Source organism: Narcine bancroftii, chromosome 2 (genome assembly GCF_036971445.1).
Source record: "Narcine bancroftii isolate sNarBan1 chromosome 2, sNarBan1.hap1, whole genome shotgun sequence".
In the NCBI taxonomy this organism is placed as follows: domain Eukaryota; kingdom Metazoa; phylum Chordata; class Chondrichthyes; order Torpediniformes; family Narcinidae; genus Narcine; species Narcine bancroftii.
Genome location: NC_091470.1, coordinates 113,614,865 through 113,636,243, shown reverse-complemented (window position 1 = coordinate 113,636,243; position 21,379 = coordinate 113,614,865). Strand labels below are relative to the sequence as shown.

Below are 21,379 nucleotides of genomic sequence, written 5' to 3'. Positions count from 1 at the left end.
TTCAAATACCACGCAATCTGTAAGGAATCAGCACATTTTCCCCATGTCTGCGTGGGTTTCCTCTTGGGGCTCTGGTTTCCTCCCACCTTTCTAAAATGTACGGGGGTTGCAGCTCAATTGGATGTAATAGGGCAGCCCGGGCTCGTGGGCCAGAAAGGCCTGTTACCGTGATGTATATCTAAAAAAAAAGTGCTCTCAAAAATCAATCTGCTGGAAGATCTCGGGGGGTGGGGGGGGGTGGGGAAATCAAGCAGCATCAGCAGGAGAGAAAGAATGGCCGATGTTTCGGGCCAGAACCCTTCATTGAGATGGTTTTGATAAAGGGTTCCGACCCAAAACGTCAACCATTATTTTTCTTCCATGGATGCTGCTCAACCTGCTGAGTTCTTCCAGCAGATTGTTTTTTTTTTTGCTCCAGGTTCCATCATCTGCAGTCTCTTGTATCTCCAGAAATTTGCTTCCATTGCACGCGTTCATAAATCTGTCCCACGGAGGTCAATGGAATGCCAGATCAAAAGTGGAATTGAACATTATATTCCATTCTCTTTTATTGCAAGTTTTGGTAAATGAATTTATAATGCTTTTTTTGATCTAGAAACTACATACCCAATACATATATCCATTATATACTAAAGACAGGGATCATACACCCAGTTACATGCAACATGTATTTATCAAAATATATTTGGGAGCGTTACACTTCAGTACAGAATGTTATCATGGGATATGCGGTTAAACAGAGATATTACATTACATTATTTTGCAATCAAACAAATTGTGCCAGTGTGGCAAACTTTAGAAGTACCACATTCCCTTGAGAATATGGAGCATTAGATTGCATCTGTTGCAATTTCATTGAACTGTAAAAAGCATACAGGAAAAGCGTACGTTTGCAATTGGAAGATGTGATATTCAGAACAAGATGAAAGAGCAAATGCATAGAAGTATCATATTTTAAGAAGGAGTGACTGAGAACAGAACTGATGGCTGTGGTTCCTTTATTATTGAACAACTCTCACATCCTAAGTGCGCACACCAAGGAAAGGCCACTTGTGTGAGGGTGCCATGAGGCACCTTGTCTGTGAAGCACTGGATCCCAGCCTATATGTGTTTCTAGGGGAAAATAAGGGAAGAAAATCGCAAGCAGGAGAATTATATGTAGATTAAACCATCTACAATGTTATAATTCCTTTAGGGTTTGAGGAAGCCTAGTGTCTGGTAAGGAGTGAACAGTCTATAAGTGGGAGAAGGCGAGAGAATTCAAGTCAGGGAAACTCTAACAGTTTATCTCAAAGCAGGGTCAATTTTTAATTTAGACATAAAGGCCATTTCAGCCCATAAGTCCAAGCTGCCAAATTTACACCCAATTAACCTAACCCCACCCTGGTACCTTTCGAATAAGCTCCTGAAATTAAAAAATGATCTTCAACTCAATTCATTCTCAGGTACATAGAATTCAGTGGGGGAAACAAGTTGTTCCATAGGTTTTTGGGCTTGGGTAAGACCTTCCCTTGGGAGTATTTCCTCCCAATTACAATGTGTCATCATTGTTTATCACTTCACCTTCTCAGCCCCCCTTCTTGGGCAGTTTGCATTGTAGGACCTAAGCACCCTGCTTGTTCAACCTTTAAGAGCGTATCTGTCTATAAGCCAAGACACCGCAGAGACAAAGATGGGTAAGGGCCCGCAGTGCATTTTAGGTATGATAACTCCTGACATTCTCAATTTTTTTAAAAATTGATCTTCTTCAGGATTTGAACCCTGCGAAAATGACTAACATTTATTGCCCATTGCTAAATAACCCTTGAGAAGGTGGTGATGGGTCATCGTGTTGAACCTCAGCTGGTGAAGTTGTTTTTAGGGAGGGAATTTCAGGATTTAGAAACAATGACATTGAAGAATCAGTGATAGATTTCCTAGTTGGGATGATGTGTGGCTTGGAGAGGAACCTATAACTGCCCCTCGCCCTTGTCTCTCATAGGGGTAGATGCAAGTTCGAGAGGCTAATAATTACATTAAAGTTTTGCCAACCAAAAACTAACAGAGGTGGTGTGAGTGGCATCATGATGAAATTATTTCACTGCCTGAGTTACATTGTGGATCAATTGAAATGAGAATCAGAGGTTCCTACAGAACTGCATAAACTCGTCCCATCTCATCCTACAATGACCTGCCCACAGGCATTTACCCCACATTCCCATGTTCAGGAAGGTCTAACCCTGGGTGTGTTTGCACCCATTTTTTGGAATAATTCTGATGGACCTTCATTGACATCTCCTTGAGTTGAGGTTACTGGGTGATATTTCAGAAGAGAAATGTTTCTCTTGTTTGAAAAGCTCCGTCTAAAACTGGGACCTCCTCCTACCCCCCAGCCCAACTTTGAAACCTGATGGAAATAATTCAGAACCAGGACCAAAACCCTTCTGAAATTTTGTCACCAAAGTACACTACTGACACATGACACCAATGTAATTAATTCCATCCTCATAAATTCCCCCCCTCCAATGTCTGAGAAACAATGTTAGTAAATCTGCCTACATCGTGTAGAGTTACATTGAAGTTAAATGACACTTACTCCCATAGGGTGAACTGGCAGGAGAGCTGTTGAGGAATCCTGGGGAAGTGGGAACACCAAGGTTCGACATTGGCACGTTGCTGTAGCCATTGATGTTACCACCGACCGTGCTGTAATTTGTCTGTTGTGGCGAATGGGTGGGTGCGTAGCCCCGGGGAGAAATGCTACTGTTGTTGTGAATGTAACCTGTCCATAGAAAGAGAAGAATATTAGGGTGAGTGTACTTAAAAAGTAAAGTCTGCTCGAGGAACCTGGTCAAACACTCAATGAACAGCAATAAGATCAATAGAAATAGCACTTTACTGAGCTTTATGTTACACAGAAACACATTTTATCCCATGTGTTCCTTAGAAAAACAATATCCAGCTTTCAGAACTTTACACCAGCCATTCTCAACCCTTTTTTGGCTATGGCCCCCTTAGGACTCTGTTAAAAGTTTATGGGCCCCTTTCCTTGTTAAGCAGTCAAGTTTAGTTGGTTTCTTTCGTACTTTTCTTCTACCGACTACATAAAAAAACCATAAAATATAATTTATGATTTAATTTCCTGCATAAAAACATAAAAATTATTTATGATTTCAGTTTGTGACTCCCACTTTGAATGGCTGGTTTAAAGGACTTTCAGTCAAGTACATGGACAGACAGGAAGAGTTTAGACGGATATGGATGCAGGAAGATGAGATTAGCTCAGGTCAGCAGCTGGACTGGCATGAACAAGTTGGACAGAAGGGCCCTGTTTCTATGCTCAATAATTCTATCACTTGACTCCAAAAGTATCGCAGTCTTCCCAGTGGAGGCTTCTGGAACTTGAACTCAATGCTGTCCATGTCGGCTGACAGATATTGAGTTATTGACACTGCCTTCTCTATTTATTTTCTGATTACAATTAGTATTTCATATGGTGTCTTAATTCTACTGTGGCAAAGACAAACCAAAGAAAGAAATGTCTCAGGATGCATAACACATTTTAACATCATCTTGCACATTAAATCAGCAAAATCTTCACTCTGAAATAAAGTGCCTTTGATAGGCTTCAAATAGTACTGAATGATTTAGGAAACACCATGTAGGAGAGGGGTGGATTTTTTCCCTTCTCTCTCTCTCTCTGCCTTGCCCTTCTACCTCTCTCTGACCTGCTTTGATTTGGAACCTGTGGTGGTACACCACCGGCCTACTGCAGGGGGCAACCTCTGTACCTGCAGGAGTGTAAGGGGACAGGGCAACACCTGGCTGGCTGTCAATCAGTCGGCCTGAATGGATCAAGCCCCACCCAGTCAAGTGTCAATCACCCTCCGGGATATAAGCCTGCGCCGGCCTCCCGAGGCCTCACTCAGAGTTGCTGCAGCCACAGCCAGCCTGGCTCTGTGGAAGTCTTTGTGGATTAAAGTCTGTTGTACAGTCTTTATCTTTGTGTGTGTCTGATTCTGGCTAACAGTGCACCACAGAACCAAAGCATGCCCCGCAACACCCTGGTAAACTTATAGATCGGGTGACAGGCTCCATTGATCTTATTACAGTTTCTCAGTGGGAGTAATAATAACAAGGCCAAACTACAGAGAGGGCCAACATATTCTTCATAAGTGATTTCACAGTTAACAAGCTACTCATAACATGTCTCTTCATCATTTCTCTATGTGAGTGTGTTAATCTAATTCCCAGCATAACTTCATCACTGAATGACTTCACAGCACCCTGCGCCCACTCCATACATCTGCACTGGAATAATGACACATGATAGTTTCCTGAGACAATGCGAGGGGGAACTGAGGCAATGATGTCTTCAGCGATGATTCTGCAAATACTTTCAAGGTTTTTAAACTTATTCTGAGAACAAAATGATTGTTAAAAGCAAGCAACATCAAATAAAGGCCATTGACTGAAAGTGGGAAAGACATCTTGATTTTTTTTCTGTAATCTAAAATGTGAATAGGAATAGGCCATAACGCCTCTCATACGTATTGTGCTACTGGCCCAGTTGGAACATTTCTGACCACCCTATCTATTGCCCCTCACTAAACCGGGGGGGGGGGGGGGAGGTGGGTGGATGGGTGTCACCTACATGGACTGATGTGGGAATTCTTATGGCTTTATAACCAGCGACAAAGCTTGTAGAGGGGTGCAGCCTCACAGCAGGCCAATCTCACCCTGTCCTCTGGTGCTGCCTGGGAAGGTGGGTTCCTTCCGAGTGCTCTGCTTTCCTGCCATGTCCCCAAAAGGCACTAGTTGCTGGTGTAAAGGTCATGGTAAATTGTCCCTCATGTGCAGGTTAAGAGTAGAATCTGGATCAACTAATAATCTGCTGGAGGAATTTAACAGATCGAACTCCAGATTCTATCCTGTCAGAGAATCTGGGGATTAGTTAATGGGAATGCCAGGAGGATAAAATAAGATCTGTGAGGGAGTAGTATAAAGAGGGTGCCTGATGGTTGGCACTGGCTTGGTGGGGTAAAGACATCTGATAGAAGAGTTTATTGTCATATACAGAAGTACAATGCACAGACGCAGCCAAATTCTTGGGAAGAAATTCTTAAGAACCCGAAAGGGGCTGGTTTCTATGCTTTACCTCTCCATGATTCATGGTTATGGCTCTGTAATTCACTGGGATAAGTTGGCGAGATCAAGGTCATTAGTGCTTTATGTAACCAGAAAGTAGCAGTCAGTATATCTATCTCTCCACACTCCCTGAACCAGGAAATCCATTCAGCTCAGAGTCCGGGACCAAAAATAAGATAGGATACGACTTCAATGGAAAACAATTGTTCAAGGACACCAGAGGGGTGTAGCCAAACATGCAGCCTCGAACACCACTCGATATAAGTCATTAGGTCAGCAGGGCAACCCAGACTTGTTCAGTCAATGATTTCTACCGTCAGGAAAGAGGTCTCAGTGCCACAAGAGTCGCGCCACCAGGTTCAGGAACAGCTGCTCCCCCTCCACCATCAGACCCCTCAACAACAAACTCAATCAGGGACTCATTTAAGGGCTCTTACTTTTGCACTTAATTGATTTTCTTTGTTTGCTCAATATTGCACAGACAGTTTTTCTTTTCCTTGTCTTAGACATACAGCACGGTAACAGGCCCTTTTGGCCCACGTGCATGTGATGCCCAGTTTACACCGAATTAACCTACAACCCCCTGGTATGTTTTTGAAGGGTGGAAGGAAACTGGAGCACCCAGAGAAAAACCCATACAGACACGCCTGCGGGAAAAGGAATCTCAGGGTTGTCTGTGATGTCATGCATGTACTCTGACAAGAAATCTGAAATTTTTGCCCTCGGCAGTAGGAATGGCAGTGATGGCCTTACCTTGGCTGTTGCCCTGTGCTGACTCTGAGATGCTGACACCCAGCTGACCACTGTACGAGTTCATCCTCATCATGGTACTGTGGCTGGGAGCGTTGGAGAGGCCGGGAAGCTGGTTGGGAGTACGTGGAACACTGTACAAAGCTTCCGCGATGTCAGCAGCTCTCTTCAGGATCATTTCCTGTCGGAAATACAAAATGTTCAAGGAATCATCCAACTACAATTTGTCACTGCAATTTTTTATGCCCCTTGGCATTCCCTTCCTCATACATCCTATACTTTGGTTACCGAATTTCCTACAATTGTGTATCTGCCTCGCATGGTTTGTTCAGCATTCACTTAAAGACACATCACCTACTGATTAGGTCGGTCAATACCTTCCCTCTCCAGAAATGCATTTTGCATTCATTTTTAAAGTCTACCCTTTGTACGTTAAATGTTAAGCATGGTTCAGTCTTTCAGCTTTTAGATAAGAGCAGGGATGTAATGTTGAGAATCTATAAAGCATTGGTGAGACCTCACTGGAGTACTGTGTACAGCTTTAGGCACCTTATTTGAGAAAAGATGTGCTGGTGTTGGAGAGGGTTCAGAGAAGATTTACTAGAATGATACCAGGAATGAAAGGGTTAGTATATGACGAACGATTGCTGGCTATTGGACTGTACTGTTGGAGTACAGAAAGATGTGGGGGGAGACCTCATAGAGGCATTTCAAATGCCTGGACGGAATAGATATGACAAGATTGTTTCCTATGCTGGGGGATTTTCAGACAAGAGGGCACAACTTCAGGATAAAAGGACATTAATTCAAAACAGAGATGCAAAAAAATTTCTTTAGTCAGTGGGTCTTGAGACTGTGGAACTTTTTCCATGGGTGGCTGTGGAGGTGAGGTTGTTGGTTATATTTAAGGCAGAGATTGACAGGTATTTGATTAGTCAGGGCATCAAGGGTTACGGGGTGAAAGCTGGGGAGTGGGGCTGAGTGGGAGGATGGATCAGCTCATGATTAGAATGGTGGAGCAGACTAGAAGGGCCAATACTTCTGCTCCTATATCTTGTAATCTTGTGATCCCACATTAGCCGGCAGACGCGACTGGGGGAGTGCAGCTGGGACGTTCAGGTGGCTGCAGAGAAGACGCCTTTCTGTCACCTGAATGTGCCAGCTGAAAGAAAGCCGTGTCCAGGCGAATGCCAGCTCCTGAGAACTGTGGTCGTAATCCCACTGCTGCTTTCAGGTGCAACGGGTGATTCTTGGAGCCGGAGGTTATACCTACAGGAGGAGGGTTAGGTAAGTGCTCCTCCTGGCCAGGTTCTCCACTTTCAGGTGGCCACCTGACAGCCGCATTGGAGTACAATAGGAGGCTTTACATCGGGGCATTCTGGCCACCTGAAAGTGCCTATAGATCCAATGGCTGACAGCTCCACTTCCTTGGAAGCCTGAGGAAATGTGGCATGTCACCAGCATCCCTGAACAACTTCTACAGGAGCACCAATGAAAGCATTGGACCCTGGCACTGGCCCGTCTGTGCGAGACTACAAGAAACTGCTGAGTGGTGAACAAATCAGGCCTGCCCCCGCCCTCCCGCACCCCCACCACCCTCCCATTCCTCCATCTAAACTCCCTCTGCATTGTAAGGCAGCTAATATATTAAAAGACCCATCCCATCCTGCCCACTCTCTCTTCACTCCCCTCCCGTCAAGGAAGAAAATTCAAATCACGTCACCACCAGATTCAAGGTTAATTTCTTTCCTGCCACTATCGGACTCTTGAATGAACCACAAAATAGCAAAATTTTGTCACATTTATTCCTTAACAACTGAACTCTCTCTCTGGCTCTGTGTTTCTCCACTGTGTCTGACATACTGAACTATGTATGAGGTATCCACTGGTATGCTCACAAAACAACCTCTATTGTGCGCTGCATGATTCAATTTGAGCAATAACTATATTGTGAGGGAAAGTCTGTCAGTTACTGTGAGTGTGGGCCCTCACCTGCATGTGTCCCCTGTGTTAAAACTTGGATTGGCCTGAAGTGAGTGATATTCCATGACATATAAATGACACCAGTTCCAGATCCATGGGTCCCAACTACATGGTTCATGATGGCATAGCCCAATTCTCATTTATTTCTCATGTGAGATAGGAGGATGCCATTTGGCCCATTGAGTCCACGCTGACTCCCAGAACAATCCCATATTTTCCTGTGTCCCATCTTCTCTCACATTCCCATCAACTTGCTCCAGATTTACCCTTCATCCGCACACTGAAGGCGATTTACAGTGGCCACTTAACCTATCAACTCTAGGACCATTGGGGGGGGGGGGGCAACTGGGGAAGGTCTCAGTGAGGAGACAATTCCACACGGGACTGAACGAGGCTGTGGTGTACCCGTTGCACTGCATATCCCGCCACTGTGGACGAGCAGCCTTCACAGGGAGTCTGAGTGTTGGATCAGGCCTTGTTGAAATGGGCTTTTCTTTAGCAGATCTAGGCTCTCTGAATCTGGCAATGTCCAATATGGTGAAATATTCATGGGAGGAAGCAAGTTTCTCCAAGGCTACCTACTTTTCCCCTGAGATCCCACCCCTCCTGATCACACTTCACTACCTCCCTCACCCACCCCCACCCCGCCCACCGATTCCCATGATCTGTGCCTTACACCAGCCTCAATCGGTGGCTGTTCTGGGGAAGCTGATCTTAAACATTAATTTTGTTGTTTTTTTGGCCGACACAATTCCATTAAATTACGCCGTGAAATCTATTCAAGTATTGCTGGATATTGCATGCTATGGAAATAATTAGAAATCTTGAGGGCCGATCACTTCTGCAGTGTCCTCTCCATTCTCATTTCTCACTGCAGCTTACAGGAGGGAGATAGATCTGCTCATTGAGTGGTGTCGCAACAAAAACCTGGCACTCAGCATTAGCAAAGCCAAGGAGCTGATTTGTGGACTTCAGGAGGAAACCAGGAGAACACAAAATGATCCTCATGAAGGGGCTAGCAGTGGGGAAGGTCAAAAAAGCCAACATCTCTGAGGACCTGTCCTGGGGCTACCACGTTAATGCAATCATGGAGAGAGCTCACCAGTGGCTATGCTTCATGTGAAGTTTGAGGATATTTGGTATGTCACCGAAGGCTCTTGAAAACTTCTATGGGTGCACCATGGAGAACATTGTGACAGGTTGCATCATTGTCTAGTATGGAAGTGCCAATGCACGGGACAGGAAAAGGCTACAGAGAGTTGTTAAGTCAGTCAGCGACATCATGGGCATCAGACCTCACTCCATCGGGGGCATCAACAAGAGGCTGTGTCTTAAGAAAACAGCCTCTATCCTTAAGGGACTCCCACCACCCAGGCCACGACCTCTTCACACTACCACCAACAGGAAGGAGGTGCAGGAGCCTGAAGACGAGCACCAGCCGCACAAAGACAGCTTCTTCCCTTCCGCCATCAGATTCTTGAACGGCCTCACTTCCTCCTATTTTCTTGCACTATTTATTTACTTTTTAAATGTAATTTGTAGCAAAGCCTGCACTGTGACGCCGCTGCAAAACAACGAATTTCATGACATGTTCATGACAATAAATTATGATTCTCAGTTCTTTCTATAAATTTCACTTTTTTGACTCCAGTTTTTTCCCTTGCACCATTTCCCATAAAACTATGCAAAGACATACGTTTATGGAATGTGAGAGGGAACCAGAGGACAAAGGAATCCCCAGCAGTCACAGGGGAGAGTAGGCACACTGCACCAGAATCAGGGTCAGGCCCAAACACCTGGACTTATAGTGCAATACACAAAAGTGCAGGTGAAACTCAGCAGGTCACGCAGCATCTATAGGAAGTGCAAGGTAACCAGTGTTTCTGGTCTGACCCCCTTCGTCAAGCTATGAGCAAAAATCAGGCAGGTTCCTGGATGTGGTGGGGAGGGGTGCAGGAGAGAGGAAGGAACAAGGGGCAGGGGAAGGAGTACAGGCTGGCAGGTCATAGGTGGATATGGGCGGGAGGGTCGGGGGAGGAGTAGAGGCTAGCAGGTCATAGGTGGATGTGGGCGGGAGGGTAGAAGAGGGGGAAAGGGGTGGGGAGGCAGTGGAAAGGAGACAGAGGGAGAAGGAAAGAGAGAGATTCAGGGGAGGGCTCTAATGGAAACTGGAGGTCGGTGTTAGCCTAATATTAAGCCCTCCAGCACTTTTGCACTACAGTATTGCACAACCATCTCAGCATTTGCAGACAGTCCTGGAGCAGGTAAGGACAGCAGATTTCCTTAACAAACAATAGTGAATCAAGTGGCTTTTTGGTAATATCGTGTTCACTAATTATTGTGTTGCCTTCCCAATTTTATTAACATTTAAATTTATTACTAGCCAGAACGATATCCCTGTATTGTTATCCGACAATTCTGGACACTAGTCCATTAAACAACCACTGTGCCATTATCTCCATATCAAAAGGTCTCTTGTTGGTCTCAAAGATCTTCCGAAGTACAGTCATCAATGAAAGGTTCCATCGAGGACACGAGCAGTGCAGAGGATGTAAGTTCCTATAAGGGCCCAGAGTTGTAACTCATGGCAGTATGAATACGTTGCTAATTTAGCAGCCAGCTCTCTGTAATCCAGAATCAGGCATGAAACCACAAGCCCAAAAACCATATGGCTCAAAGGCTGAGACCACATTGGTTTAATGCCAGTCAACTCCGCTGAGATCAAGTGAACAGAGGCAGCTAAGATATGTACAATTAATCACAAATTTGCTTGACATAAAATTGTAGTGAGTGAGGTTGTTCTTGTTTAGCACCAAATATGTGGTGGGTTAGTTGTTAAAAGTCACACTGATTGTGGTTAAGAACCATTAGAGCTGGCAATCTCAGGTAGCGCTGAAGTATCATCTCCAGAATCACTAATTATTTTTCTTCAACCAGGGCCAAAGATTCCAAGATTGGTTTTTGAGGTAAAACATTAGCCAGTGAATCAACACCTGTCCCCACCAGCTCCGGTAACCCATGCAGGCGAGAATGCATAAATACAGTCAGGATTACGGTGGTACGGGAGGGAGGCCCGATGTCTCTCAGCAGCAGAGAGCCGAGTTCAAGTTCTCTCTGTACCCACGTGCATGCTCTCCAGCTGTTGGAGTGTCCTCCCACACTCCAAATATTAGGATGGTAGGTTCACTCGGAAATGTAAAATGCCCCTAATGTTTAGGGGACTGGTAGAAGCTGACGGGAGTTGACAAGAATGTGGGGAGAACAAATGCAATTTAGTATAAATGGGTGGTTTCTGGTCAGAATGGTCTTGTTAGCTGAAGGGCCTGCTTCCATGCCCGATATGGGGCAGCACAGGTTACCACAACGCTGTTACAGCAACAGTGACTGGGGTTCGAATCCGGCATTGTTTGTAAAGAGTTTGTACGCTCTTCCCATGTCTGCGAGGGTTTCCTCTGGATGCTCCAGTTTCCTCCCACCCTTCAAAAAGTACAGGGGTTGTAGGTTAAGTGGGTGTAATTGGGCGGCACTTGCTCATGTGCCGGGTCCAACCCCTCGGCTGAGGACTCACTGCCTTGACTCATGCAAGGCCGAATGTGCGGGCGTTTAAAACCAAGGCACCTAAGAAGGAGCAGAAGGGATGCTCCTTCTATGCTTTATCTTCGGGGGGGGGGGGGGTTCCCCACTATGTATTTTTCAACTTCTATTTAATCCCCCTGCCTTCAATTGATAATGTGCCAGAATTTGCAGAACTGGCAAACATCCGCTCTGGAGACCAGAAGTGACCAGCTTTCATCGCCAATCATCCCTCAGATAATAACAGTTCACCTGGAAGAAATTTGGCAGGTCAGTGCCAGAGCTTTGCTGCACACAAAATGTGGATGTTAGCATTTTATTTCATGTTTTATGCTTCCCAGCCAGTTTAGAAGACAATAAACTTTTATGATCTGTGGTTCAACAAAAACAGACGATAACCCAATTCGTTTCTGATTTCTCAGCAAAGTGCAGTTTTCAGCTGCTGTTCAGGGTAGTTCTTGTTTTCAAAAGTGGCCTGCTGCAACAGTTTGACAGAGATGGGGTGTGGGAGTGAGGGGGAGGCAATAAAACTGATTGCACTGCAGAAATTGGGCTTCACTTTCCAGTTGCCATTGGGCAAAGCACAATAGAATCCCCATTATCCGGTATCTATGGGGATTGTGGATGCCGGATTTGTGAATTTTCTGGTACAATGCCTAAATAATACATCTGCAATAAGAATAAACAGTTGATAAGACAAAAAACAGTGCAGTATGTAAAGTAATTTGGAAAAAAAATCACTATTGTATTATTTAATGAGGTAAATCTCATAACATAACATTTAAATTTGAACCCTGATTACTGGCACTGTAACAGCATTGCGCTGACCACTACACTAACTGTGCCACTGTCATTATTACCTCAATCATGGGTCCTCTACCGGCATCACCTACGGCTCCTAGAACGCTTCCACCAGCGTTGTCCCCGCTCCATCCTCAACATTCATTGGAGCGAATTCATCACCATCATCGAAGTACTCGAGATGGCAGAGGCCGACAGCATCGAATCCACGCTGCTGAAGATCCAACTGCGCTGGGTAGGTCACGTCTCCAGAATGGAGGACCATCACCTTCCCAAGATCGTGTTCTATGGCGAGCTTTCCACTGGCCACCAAGACAGAGGTGCACCAAAAAAGAGGTACAAGGACTGCCGAAAGAAATCTCTTGGTGCCTGCCACATTGACCACCGCCAGTGGGCTGATATCGCCTCAAATCGTGCATCTTGGCGCCTCACAGTTCGGTGGGCAGCAACCTCCTTTGAAGAAGACCGCAGAGCCCACCTCACTGACAAAAGACAAATGAGGAAAAACCCAACACCCAACCCCAACCAACCAATTTTCCCTTGCAACCGCTGCAACTGTGTCTGCCTGTCCCACATCGGACTTGTCAGCCACAAATGAGCCTACAGCTGACGTGGACATTTACCCCTCCATAAATCTTCATCCACGAAGCCAAGCCAAAGAAGAGGAAATAATATACTTAATACTAACAAAGATAAAGGCTCTTACTCGGCAGGGATAGGGAGACACTTTGGGAGAGTCGACCCAGCAGCGAGTGGAATCAACCGGCTCTTCATCCCGGGCGCCTCCATTTTATTCAAACAAAACTTTATTGAAACTTTATTAAAATAGCTGTAATGGGTGGGGCATGACCGGGGCTGAATGTTTGCTACCATCTTCACCATGGGGATGTTTGTTGCTTCAGTGAACCTTTATTTTACAATTTAAATCTTTTCTGTCAAATTTTATTTATTCTTATTTATCTGTTATTTTTTTATTCATATCCTCAAATTTGTTTTGCCATTTGTTTGGGTTTCTGGTTGATTGAATTCTGGATAATGGGGATTCTACTTTACATTGGTGGTTTGAACACTAATTCAGGCAGAAAAATGAGAGTCAGGCTAGTTCTTCTGGCAGCCTGCTCCAGCAGCCACCACCCTCTGTGCCAAACATTTTCCCCCACCCCTACCCTCACCTTGTATGTATGTCCTCTTGCATGCAAAATTTTTATCCTGCGAGAAGGATCCCAGCATTACATTTTTAAGACATAGTATCAATTGGATAATCAAAGATTATTGCCTATCCACAATGAACAGAGTAAAAACACAAAGCTGGAGAAACTCCGCAGGTCAAACGGGGTCCTTTATATAACAATGAGAAAGATACAGAACCAGTGTTTTGGGTTTGGGCCCTTCATCAAGGTAAAAGCAAAGTGTAAGCAATCGTCAAACATTGATGATGTGTCTTTGCCTTATAAAGGACACTCTTTGACCAGCTGAGTTTCCAGTATTGTGTTTTTACTTCAACCACGGTGTCTGCAGACTTTCATGTTTCACTTTACAAAAAATTATCAAAGGGCAGGCTGAGGTAATGGCTCATCAATGGCACACAATAGCCACAGGGCCCACTGTTGTTAACTCTCCTTTGTCACAGGTGACTGAACCAATATCATATTGGCCAACGTCATGGTAACCCCGCTTGCTGCACTGCCTCTGGGTGGGCACAAGAGCTGGATCAAAGGCACCAATATCCCTCTGGTCAGCAGCCAGCAATGCACATTCATGGAGTGCAGCAGAGTGATGACAAGGTTTGTGGACCAGCTCCCAGAAGATGATCCAGGGAGAAGAATTCAGCAACATCTCTACACATCCTACTCTAACCCATATTGTTCTCCTCACGTTCTCATCACTCCTCCCAGATTCTACCACTTGCCTAAGCATGAGAGTCTATTTCCTGTGGTTAATTAACCAACCAACCAACCAGAGGAATGCCACTTGGTTAGAGGGGAGCACGCCACTTGCACAGTTGCCAACCTTCAGGTTTGAACTCAAGTCTTCGGAGCTGTGAATCAGCAGATATATTTTATTCACAATAAATTATTTGCAAAGAAGCAAACCATTCCAAGTCATATCTGTACGTTCTCATCAATGTACATTGTTATATTTGTTCTCTCACTACCCTGTTACCACCTCAGTAGAGGATCTATTAATTGTGCCACTGGGTCACATAATTCCTATCCTTTCTCAAAACTGTATCTCTGAAGGTCTGGTTCTATTTGATTGATTCCCATTTAGCTCAAAGAGTGATAAAATGACAAGCATTCTGCAGTACCTGGTTATTTGGAGGACCTCCATATAAAGCCTCTACCAGATCTGCTGCCCTCTTCAATAACATTTCCTGTGGAATAAACCAGTCAATTAATCTTCAATGTAAAGTCATTAAAAGATCATAAGACTTAACTCCAGCATCTTAGCCTAGTAATTAACTTAGTCTATTGTCAGACTGGGTCACCATCTCTCTGGTTTGTCTGATAGTGTTTGATCTTCAAGCTAGCTGTTGATCTTGGCTTGCATTTAGAACAGGAAAAGAGGAAGGTTTTCAATGTTAAGGAGTGTCCTGGGCCAAATTAGGTGACTCAACGTTGAACCTTCTCCTTGTCCAATAGACTGTGGGGAAGAACGCAAACCATGGCTTGCATAAGCGTTTCATTTATGAGAGGTCAAAAAATATTGTGTGTGTGGGATGCAGAAAATGTGTCTTTGACTTCAATTGAGCACTAAATTAATGCTGGAATATTTGCTGCAATGCACTAACGTGCTGGAGAAACTTAGCAGGTCACGAAGAAAAAGGCAACTAATGTTTTGGGCCTGTGTCCTTTGTCAGGATCACAGTACTGGAATAGGACATCCTCAGGCCATTCAGATGATCAGGTCCACATTGGTGTTTCTTCAGCCCATTGGACTGTTTCTGACTGCCCATTCCATAATAATCAAAGGGCGGGCTGGGGTAATAGCTCATCAGTGGCACACAATAACCACTGGCCCGCTGTTGTTAACTCTCCTTCTTCGCAGGTGACTGAACCAATATCACCCATTGCCCAACATCATGGTAACCCCTGCTTGCTGCGCTTCCTCTGGGTGGCAACAAAAGCTGGACCAAAGCCACCAATGTCCCTTTGGTCAGCAGCGAGCAATGTGCATTTGTGGAGTGTTGTAGTGTGAAGATGAGTTAGACCAGCTCCCACAGATATGGGCCTTTAATCTGGTGACAAGAGTTCAAGTTCTGTCACAGCAGCTAAGGGAATTGAACTAAAGTAATTCAATAAATCTGGAATTTAAACATAATTGTTATAGTGATGGACTTGAGTGTTGCTCGCCTGGTTCAAGGGTGTTCTTCAAGAAAGGAAAGTGACTCCAGCCTCCAGTTCAGGGACATGCAGCAGTCCCTTGGTCCATATATTACTAGTGATCTTAATTTTTAATGTGGGCACACAGCACGCTAACTGGCCCATTTGGGCCATGGGCACGAGCCGCCCAATTACACCCAACTGAGCTACAACCCTGTTGTGTTTTGAAAGGTGGGAGGAAACCGGAGCCCCCCAGAGTAAACCCACACAGACAAGAGGAAAACATACAAATTCTGCTCCCCTGCCATTGTTCCAACATCTATTATAGATTTTTCAGAAATTTTTGAGGTGGAATAAAGTTCATTCCAGCCAGCCATCCCAGAGTGGCTTTCCTTCATCAGTAAAGTGTCAGGCATAGACTGATAAATCCCACGCAGGAGAGTGCTTATGCACTTGTTTTAGGTTTGGACCTGGAGCTCGAGTTGCCGATGAATTGAACAAGAATCTGTATGGCTGCAGAAATGCTGGAGGCAAATCCACATGACTCTGAAGGGACTCTCTTTTGCTTCTCTTTCTCCTATTGTTAGGGATGCCGGCGACTCTTCATTTGCCTTACGGCAGAGAAAAGTTAAAGTATATCATTTATGTTGCATTTTTAATGTATTATAACGTGGCAATAAAACCTGACATTAAACCAGTTCTCAACCTTTTTCTTTCCAATCACATCCCACTTTAAGTATTCCCCATGTCTTCGATGCTCTGTGATGAGTAAGGGATTGCTTAAGGTGGCATGTGAGTGGGAAGAAAAAGGTTGAAAACCACTGTTTTAATCATTCCTAATTGACTTGTTCTGTGTATGGTGTCATGTCTCCAAAGGAAATGGGCCAATGACAATTTTTCTCAAGCAAAATATTTCAGTAACAATTGGTAGTTTTAATATCAGTGCAGTTATATTTTGAAGATTTTTAGTGCAGGTGTTAATCACAAAGGACAAAAGTTTGACACGAGGTCTGCCAGATTGTGATGGAACTGGTCTGTGGGTTAGTCCTAAGTATGAACAGTTTGAACCCCCTGCAGTAGCTTTTCCCATGATCTTTTATACAATGAGCATGTATGTGCTTTTTTCCTGTTACAATTTCACTGCACTGCAAGTACGTAATACGTCACTCAGAACGTCACCTCTGGAGGTTGGGCCCCCCTTAGATCCATGATATCAACATAAACCAGGGAACTCATGGTCCAGTGTGAACGGCTCATCTGGTATTGCAACACAGGTCATTTACTTGCCTATTTAGTGGGTTGCCATTTAACCAAGGAAATGTGCCATACAGAATGGTGCTAAATGATGGAGGAATTCATCACTGATTGCAGGCTAATTTTTCAACATTTCTGGTGTGAGTACTTGAGGAAGGGCTCAGGCCCAAAACATCGGTGATATATTTTTACCTCCTATGGATGCTGCAAGACCAGCTGAGTTCCTCCAGCATTTCTGTGTTTTGACAACATTTCTGATGTGCTGGCGAGAACTGTCCGCAGTGCTGAAACACATAGGTGCTGGGGCACAAGGCTTCCCACTTGGATTGAAACAAACCTTTTCTCTTCTGGGGAACACTTTGAATGGACATCTCCAAGTCTGATCCCTCTGCATTGCCATGGAACTCTGCATTGCCTGGGAACTCTGCATTGCCAGGGCACTCTGCATTGCCTTGGCACTCTGCGTCGCCTGGGCATTCTGCATCCCCTGGGCACTCTGCATTCCAGGGTGGTCTGCATCATCAGGGCCCTCTGCATTATACCTCCATTCACTCAGCTTCTCTGATTCAACACTTGCCTTCTCAGCCTGTGAAGGTTTGGTCTCACAGCTGATGGCCACTGCTTTCAAGAGAGGAAAATGAAAGAAAAAGGAAAGGGTGCAACTGGAAACTGATTGGAAATAAGCAGCAGAAGAGGCCATCAGAGTAAAACATGGAAAGTTCTACTTATTCTGAATGTGAATGCTGTTTGGTTGGTCCATGGTAAATTCCGTCAGCAATCAGATAACACAGACAATTCACTTGGTGGTTGGCATTTTGTGTGTGTGTGTGTGTGTGTGTGTGTGTGTGTGTGTGTGTGTGTGTGTGTGTGTGTGTGTGTGTGTGTGTGTGTGTGTGAGTGTGTGAGGGTGCGGGTGTGTGTGTGTGGGTGTGTGTGAGTGTGTGGGTGTGAGTGTGTGTGTGTGTGAGTGTGTGTGTGTGAGTGTGTGGGTCTGTGTGTGTGGGTGTGAGTGTGGATGTGTGAACGTGGATGTGTCTGTGTGTGTGTGAGTGTGTGGGTGTGTGAATGTGTGTGTGAGTGTGTGTGTGTGTGTGTGTGTGTGTGTGTGTGTGTGTGTGTGTGTGTGTGTGTGTGTGAAGTGCTGATCTTTTACTGGGGGCGTGTTTGTGGTACCTGTGTAAAATGTGCAAGGCCAAGTGCATGTCTATTACTCTGTGGATCTCTCTGTGTGTGGGCACGCGCACAAGCGATGATCTTGAGAGGCTGCTTTTCAAGATAATTGAAGGATGAATTCCAGTTTGAAGAACAGAGCCTCCAGGAGTGGGGACTAACAAACTATGGCAAAAAAAAGGAATTGATTGTCAGATTCCCCAGAATGGAGATCCAGAGGTGACCGAGATAAGTGTCTGCTGCATACAGATCAGAGTGGAACACTTGCATTGCTTTCACTTGATGTTACTCCACTGACCTTTGCTAGTCTTTCTGGGTCACCCGGATGCCTTGGGATCACTTTCTGCAGTCTCTGGAATCCGTAGTCTATTGTGGGCTCATTCAGGGCTGTAGGGCCAAGTAAGAAATTGAGCATATTAGATCTGGCAAGATTGAATGTCATTACACAGTCCCAAACTGCATGACCACACGATCAAAAGAAGATTGTCAAGAAATAATTCTTGGCTTGATTTGGCAAAGACTGCATTTCATTGAGAGAGAAATTAGGGAAAAGTTGACATACTTAAACAAGGGCACGTTAAACAACTATGCTTTAAATTGAGCTCTGCAAGCTTCTGACATAGATAAATGGCAGGGACTTCATAGAGCACTCTACTGGATCAAAATCTCATCCCTCACCGCTTCCAACGTATAGCCATTCTGACCCACAAACCTACATTGCCCAAATACACCCAAGTAACCATTTAAGCTACATACACCATACATTTCGGAGGGTGGGAGGAAACCGGAGAACCCAGAGGAAAACTACACAGACATGGGAAGAACATACAAACTCCTTGGTGACAGCACCGGGTTCAAACCTAGGTGGCTGGCACTGTAATAGCATTGTGCTGACCATATGCTAATCGTGCCGCCCTCTACACTAACTGTACTCCCCTAAAACCCTCATAATTTTATATATTTCTGTTAGGTCTCTCTTCGGCCTCTTCTACTCCAGGGAAAATAAAGGCAGCCCATCTGCTCTCTCCTCATAGCTCAAATGCTGCATTCTCTGCACCCTCTCCATCACTGTAACATCCTTTGTATAATGTAGTGTCCACAGCTGTTCACAGAACTCCAGATGTGGCCTAATCAGTTTTATAAAGTTGTATCATAACCTCTTGGATCTTATATTCTATATAGACAAGGAACGAAAGTATCTTTTTTTCACCATCTTTACTATCTGTGCCACCATCTTCAGGGATCCTTGGACTTGCCAAAGGTCACCTCAGTGCTCCCTATGACACCACCATTCAGTAGGTGTTTCCGACCTTTATTAATGGTCCAAAAGTCCATCACCTCCCATCTTCCTCAAAGAAGAGAAAGAGGAGTCAATATTTCGGGTCAATGACTTCATCAGTACCATCAATCTGTCACTGATGTCTGTGTTAGTGTTCCAACTTGCACATCGAAACTCTGTTTCATTTACTGAATTTGGAACTGCCACAAAAATTAACAGAGGATTGACTCTCTCTTCACTTGGGTAGCTCACAATACACAGAGATTAGTTGACTACACCCACTTAGTCCATGACTACTGGTTCAAAGTAAGATTATGTTTAAAGATGCTTTACATAAACAAATTTTTCTTTCTTTCTTTCTCCTTTCTTGAATCACAAGGAAGACTTGCATTTCTATGGAGTCACCAATGTTCCTTTCAAGACATTGCAATGGACTTTACAAATCATGAAGGACGTTTGAATTGCAGTTACAGTTGTAATGCAGGAAAAGCAGCAATTGATTTGCAAGGAACAAGATCCCATGAAGGGTGACATGATACTAAGTAGATCATCTACTCTGTTATGTGAGGGATTAATATTGACCAGGACACCAATAGACATTCCCCTGCACTTCACAGTAGTGATGTGGGATCTTTTATATTAAAAGAGAGCAGGAATGCCTCTGGTATATCCAAGAGTAACTGCACTGGAGAGTACATCTAATTTATTGTCAGGCCTCTGAAGTGAATCTTGTAATTCAGAAGTAAGAGTTATGGTAGATGGACACAAGAACAGGAAGCCTGGGACATAGGAAAGGAACAAACCATTCACTCCCTCCATTCAACACATATGAATGATCAGGGCTAAGAGAGCAATTATCATGGAGTCAACAGCTCAAAACAGCCCCTTTGACCCAACTTGTCCATGCCAATTAAATTTGGTTTATGAGTCCCATTTGCCTGCACTTGGTTCATATCTTTTTGCTCCCTTCCTATTTATATATCTGTCCAAATATATTTTGATGGTCAGCTTCAGAGCAAGGAATGGTCATGGGACATTGATTCATGATGATTTATCAGACAGGAACTAATTCCTGAGATAATTTCCATTTCTCAATCCAAGCGAATCCATCACAATGAGCCAACTAGCTCAACCAAGTCCAGCCGGGTTTGCAGTTTAACATTTTCCTGAACTGAATGCTTATCTGCTCCAGGGTCAAGCCTGGTTTTCAATCAATTCTGCCTTTTTAAAGCACTACCAATCCTAAAACCCTTCCCGCTCTCTTATCTGCTGCAGCGAGCTGAGGCTTCCTGCGAAAATGTCAAATTCCCAAAGTGTTAAGCCATTTTCTCGGCGGCATAAAAAGTTGCCCCAACTTCAGAAAGAAGAAGACGAGCGAAAAGCCAAGCAAGGGAAGACTCTATTCATTAAGAACTTGCTAACAATTTCCAACAATTCTCTAGGTGGTGATTTTAATGTTACTGAGAAATATATCCTTGCAAGTAATTTAATAATTCACCAGCGAGAGGAAATGCCAGTGGCAATTACATCATCAGAGAATGTTCATCATCCTGCTTGAGATGCTTGCAGGAGAGCTTGTGGTGATAAAGGGCTCCCTAGAGCATGAGCATGTGGCACTTGAGGTGAGGGGAGGAGGGAGAGGGGGAGGGTTTAGTGCTGTTCTGCTCCTTGGGTCCATTGTCCTAATAAATTACTGCCTCTGCAACGTACAGTGTGCAGATGGAGCTCAGGCTACACAATTGTTGCTGCACTCCAGTGGGAAATTAGAGAGCTGGAATGGGTAACCACATTTAACCCCTTCTGAGACTCAGGGAAAGTCCATGGCTGGCTGAAGAATGCATGCAGAGTGGGAGATCCATCTCTTTCTGCCCTGCACACCACCAACTACCCCCACCCCCCCCAAACCCCTGGAAAGAAAATATCAGGAAACTGTTTCCAGGCAACCTGATAGGATTGATTGATTGCAGAGCTTAAACATTTCAGGTTTTATAATACTCAAAGCAGCTTTTGTGTCTTCTTATTCTTCGAACTTTCCTCCATGATTTCCTGATCTCTCTCTCGATAGGTACTCAAGTCAGGATGGGGTGCAGTTTCTCAGGCTGATGCCCAATGCCATGTA

The 21,379-nt window shown here is 44.5% G+C and overlaps 1 protein-coding gene across 5 annotated transcripts in view; it reads right to left on the bottom strand.

Annotated features, from left to right (window-relative positions):
- Nucleotides 1-21,379, bottom strand: part of LOC138754159 (transcription factor COE2) — a 238,201-nt gene that overhangs the window by 20,257 nt on the left and 196,565 nt on the right. For all 5 annotated transcript variants that reach the window (XM_069918028.1, XM_069918027.1, XM_069918029.1 and 2 more), the window contains 4 exons: nucleotides 18,280-18,368; nucleotides 14,543-14,608; nucleotides 5,881-6,058; nucleotides 2,576-2,761 (listed from right to left, as the gene is read on the bottom strand). In XM_069918028.1, coding sequence (XP_069774129.1) covers nucleotides 2,576-2,761; nucleotides 5,881-6,058; nucleotides 14,543-14,608; nucleotides 18,280-18,368 — 519 coding nt within the window. The remainder of the gene's footprint in view (nucleotides 1-2,575; nucleotides 2,762-5,880; nucleotides 6,059-14,542; nucleotides 14,609-18,279; nucleotides 18,369-21,379) is intronic.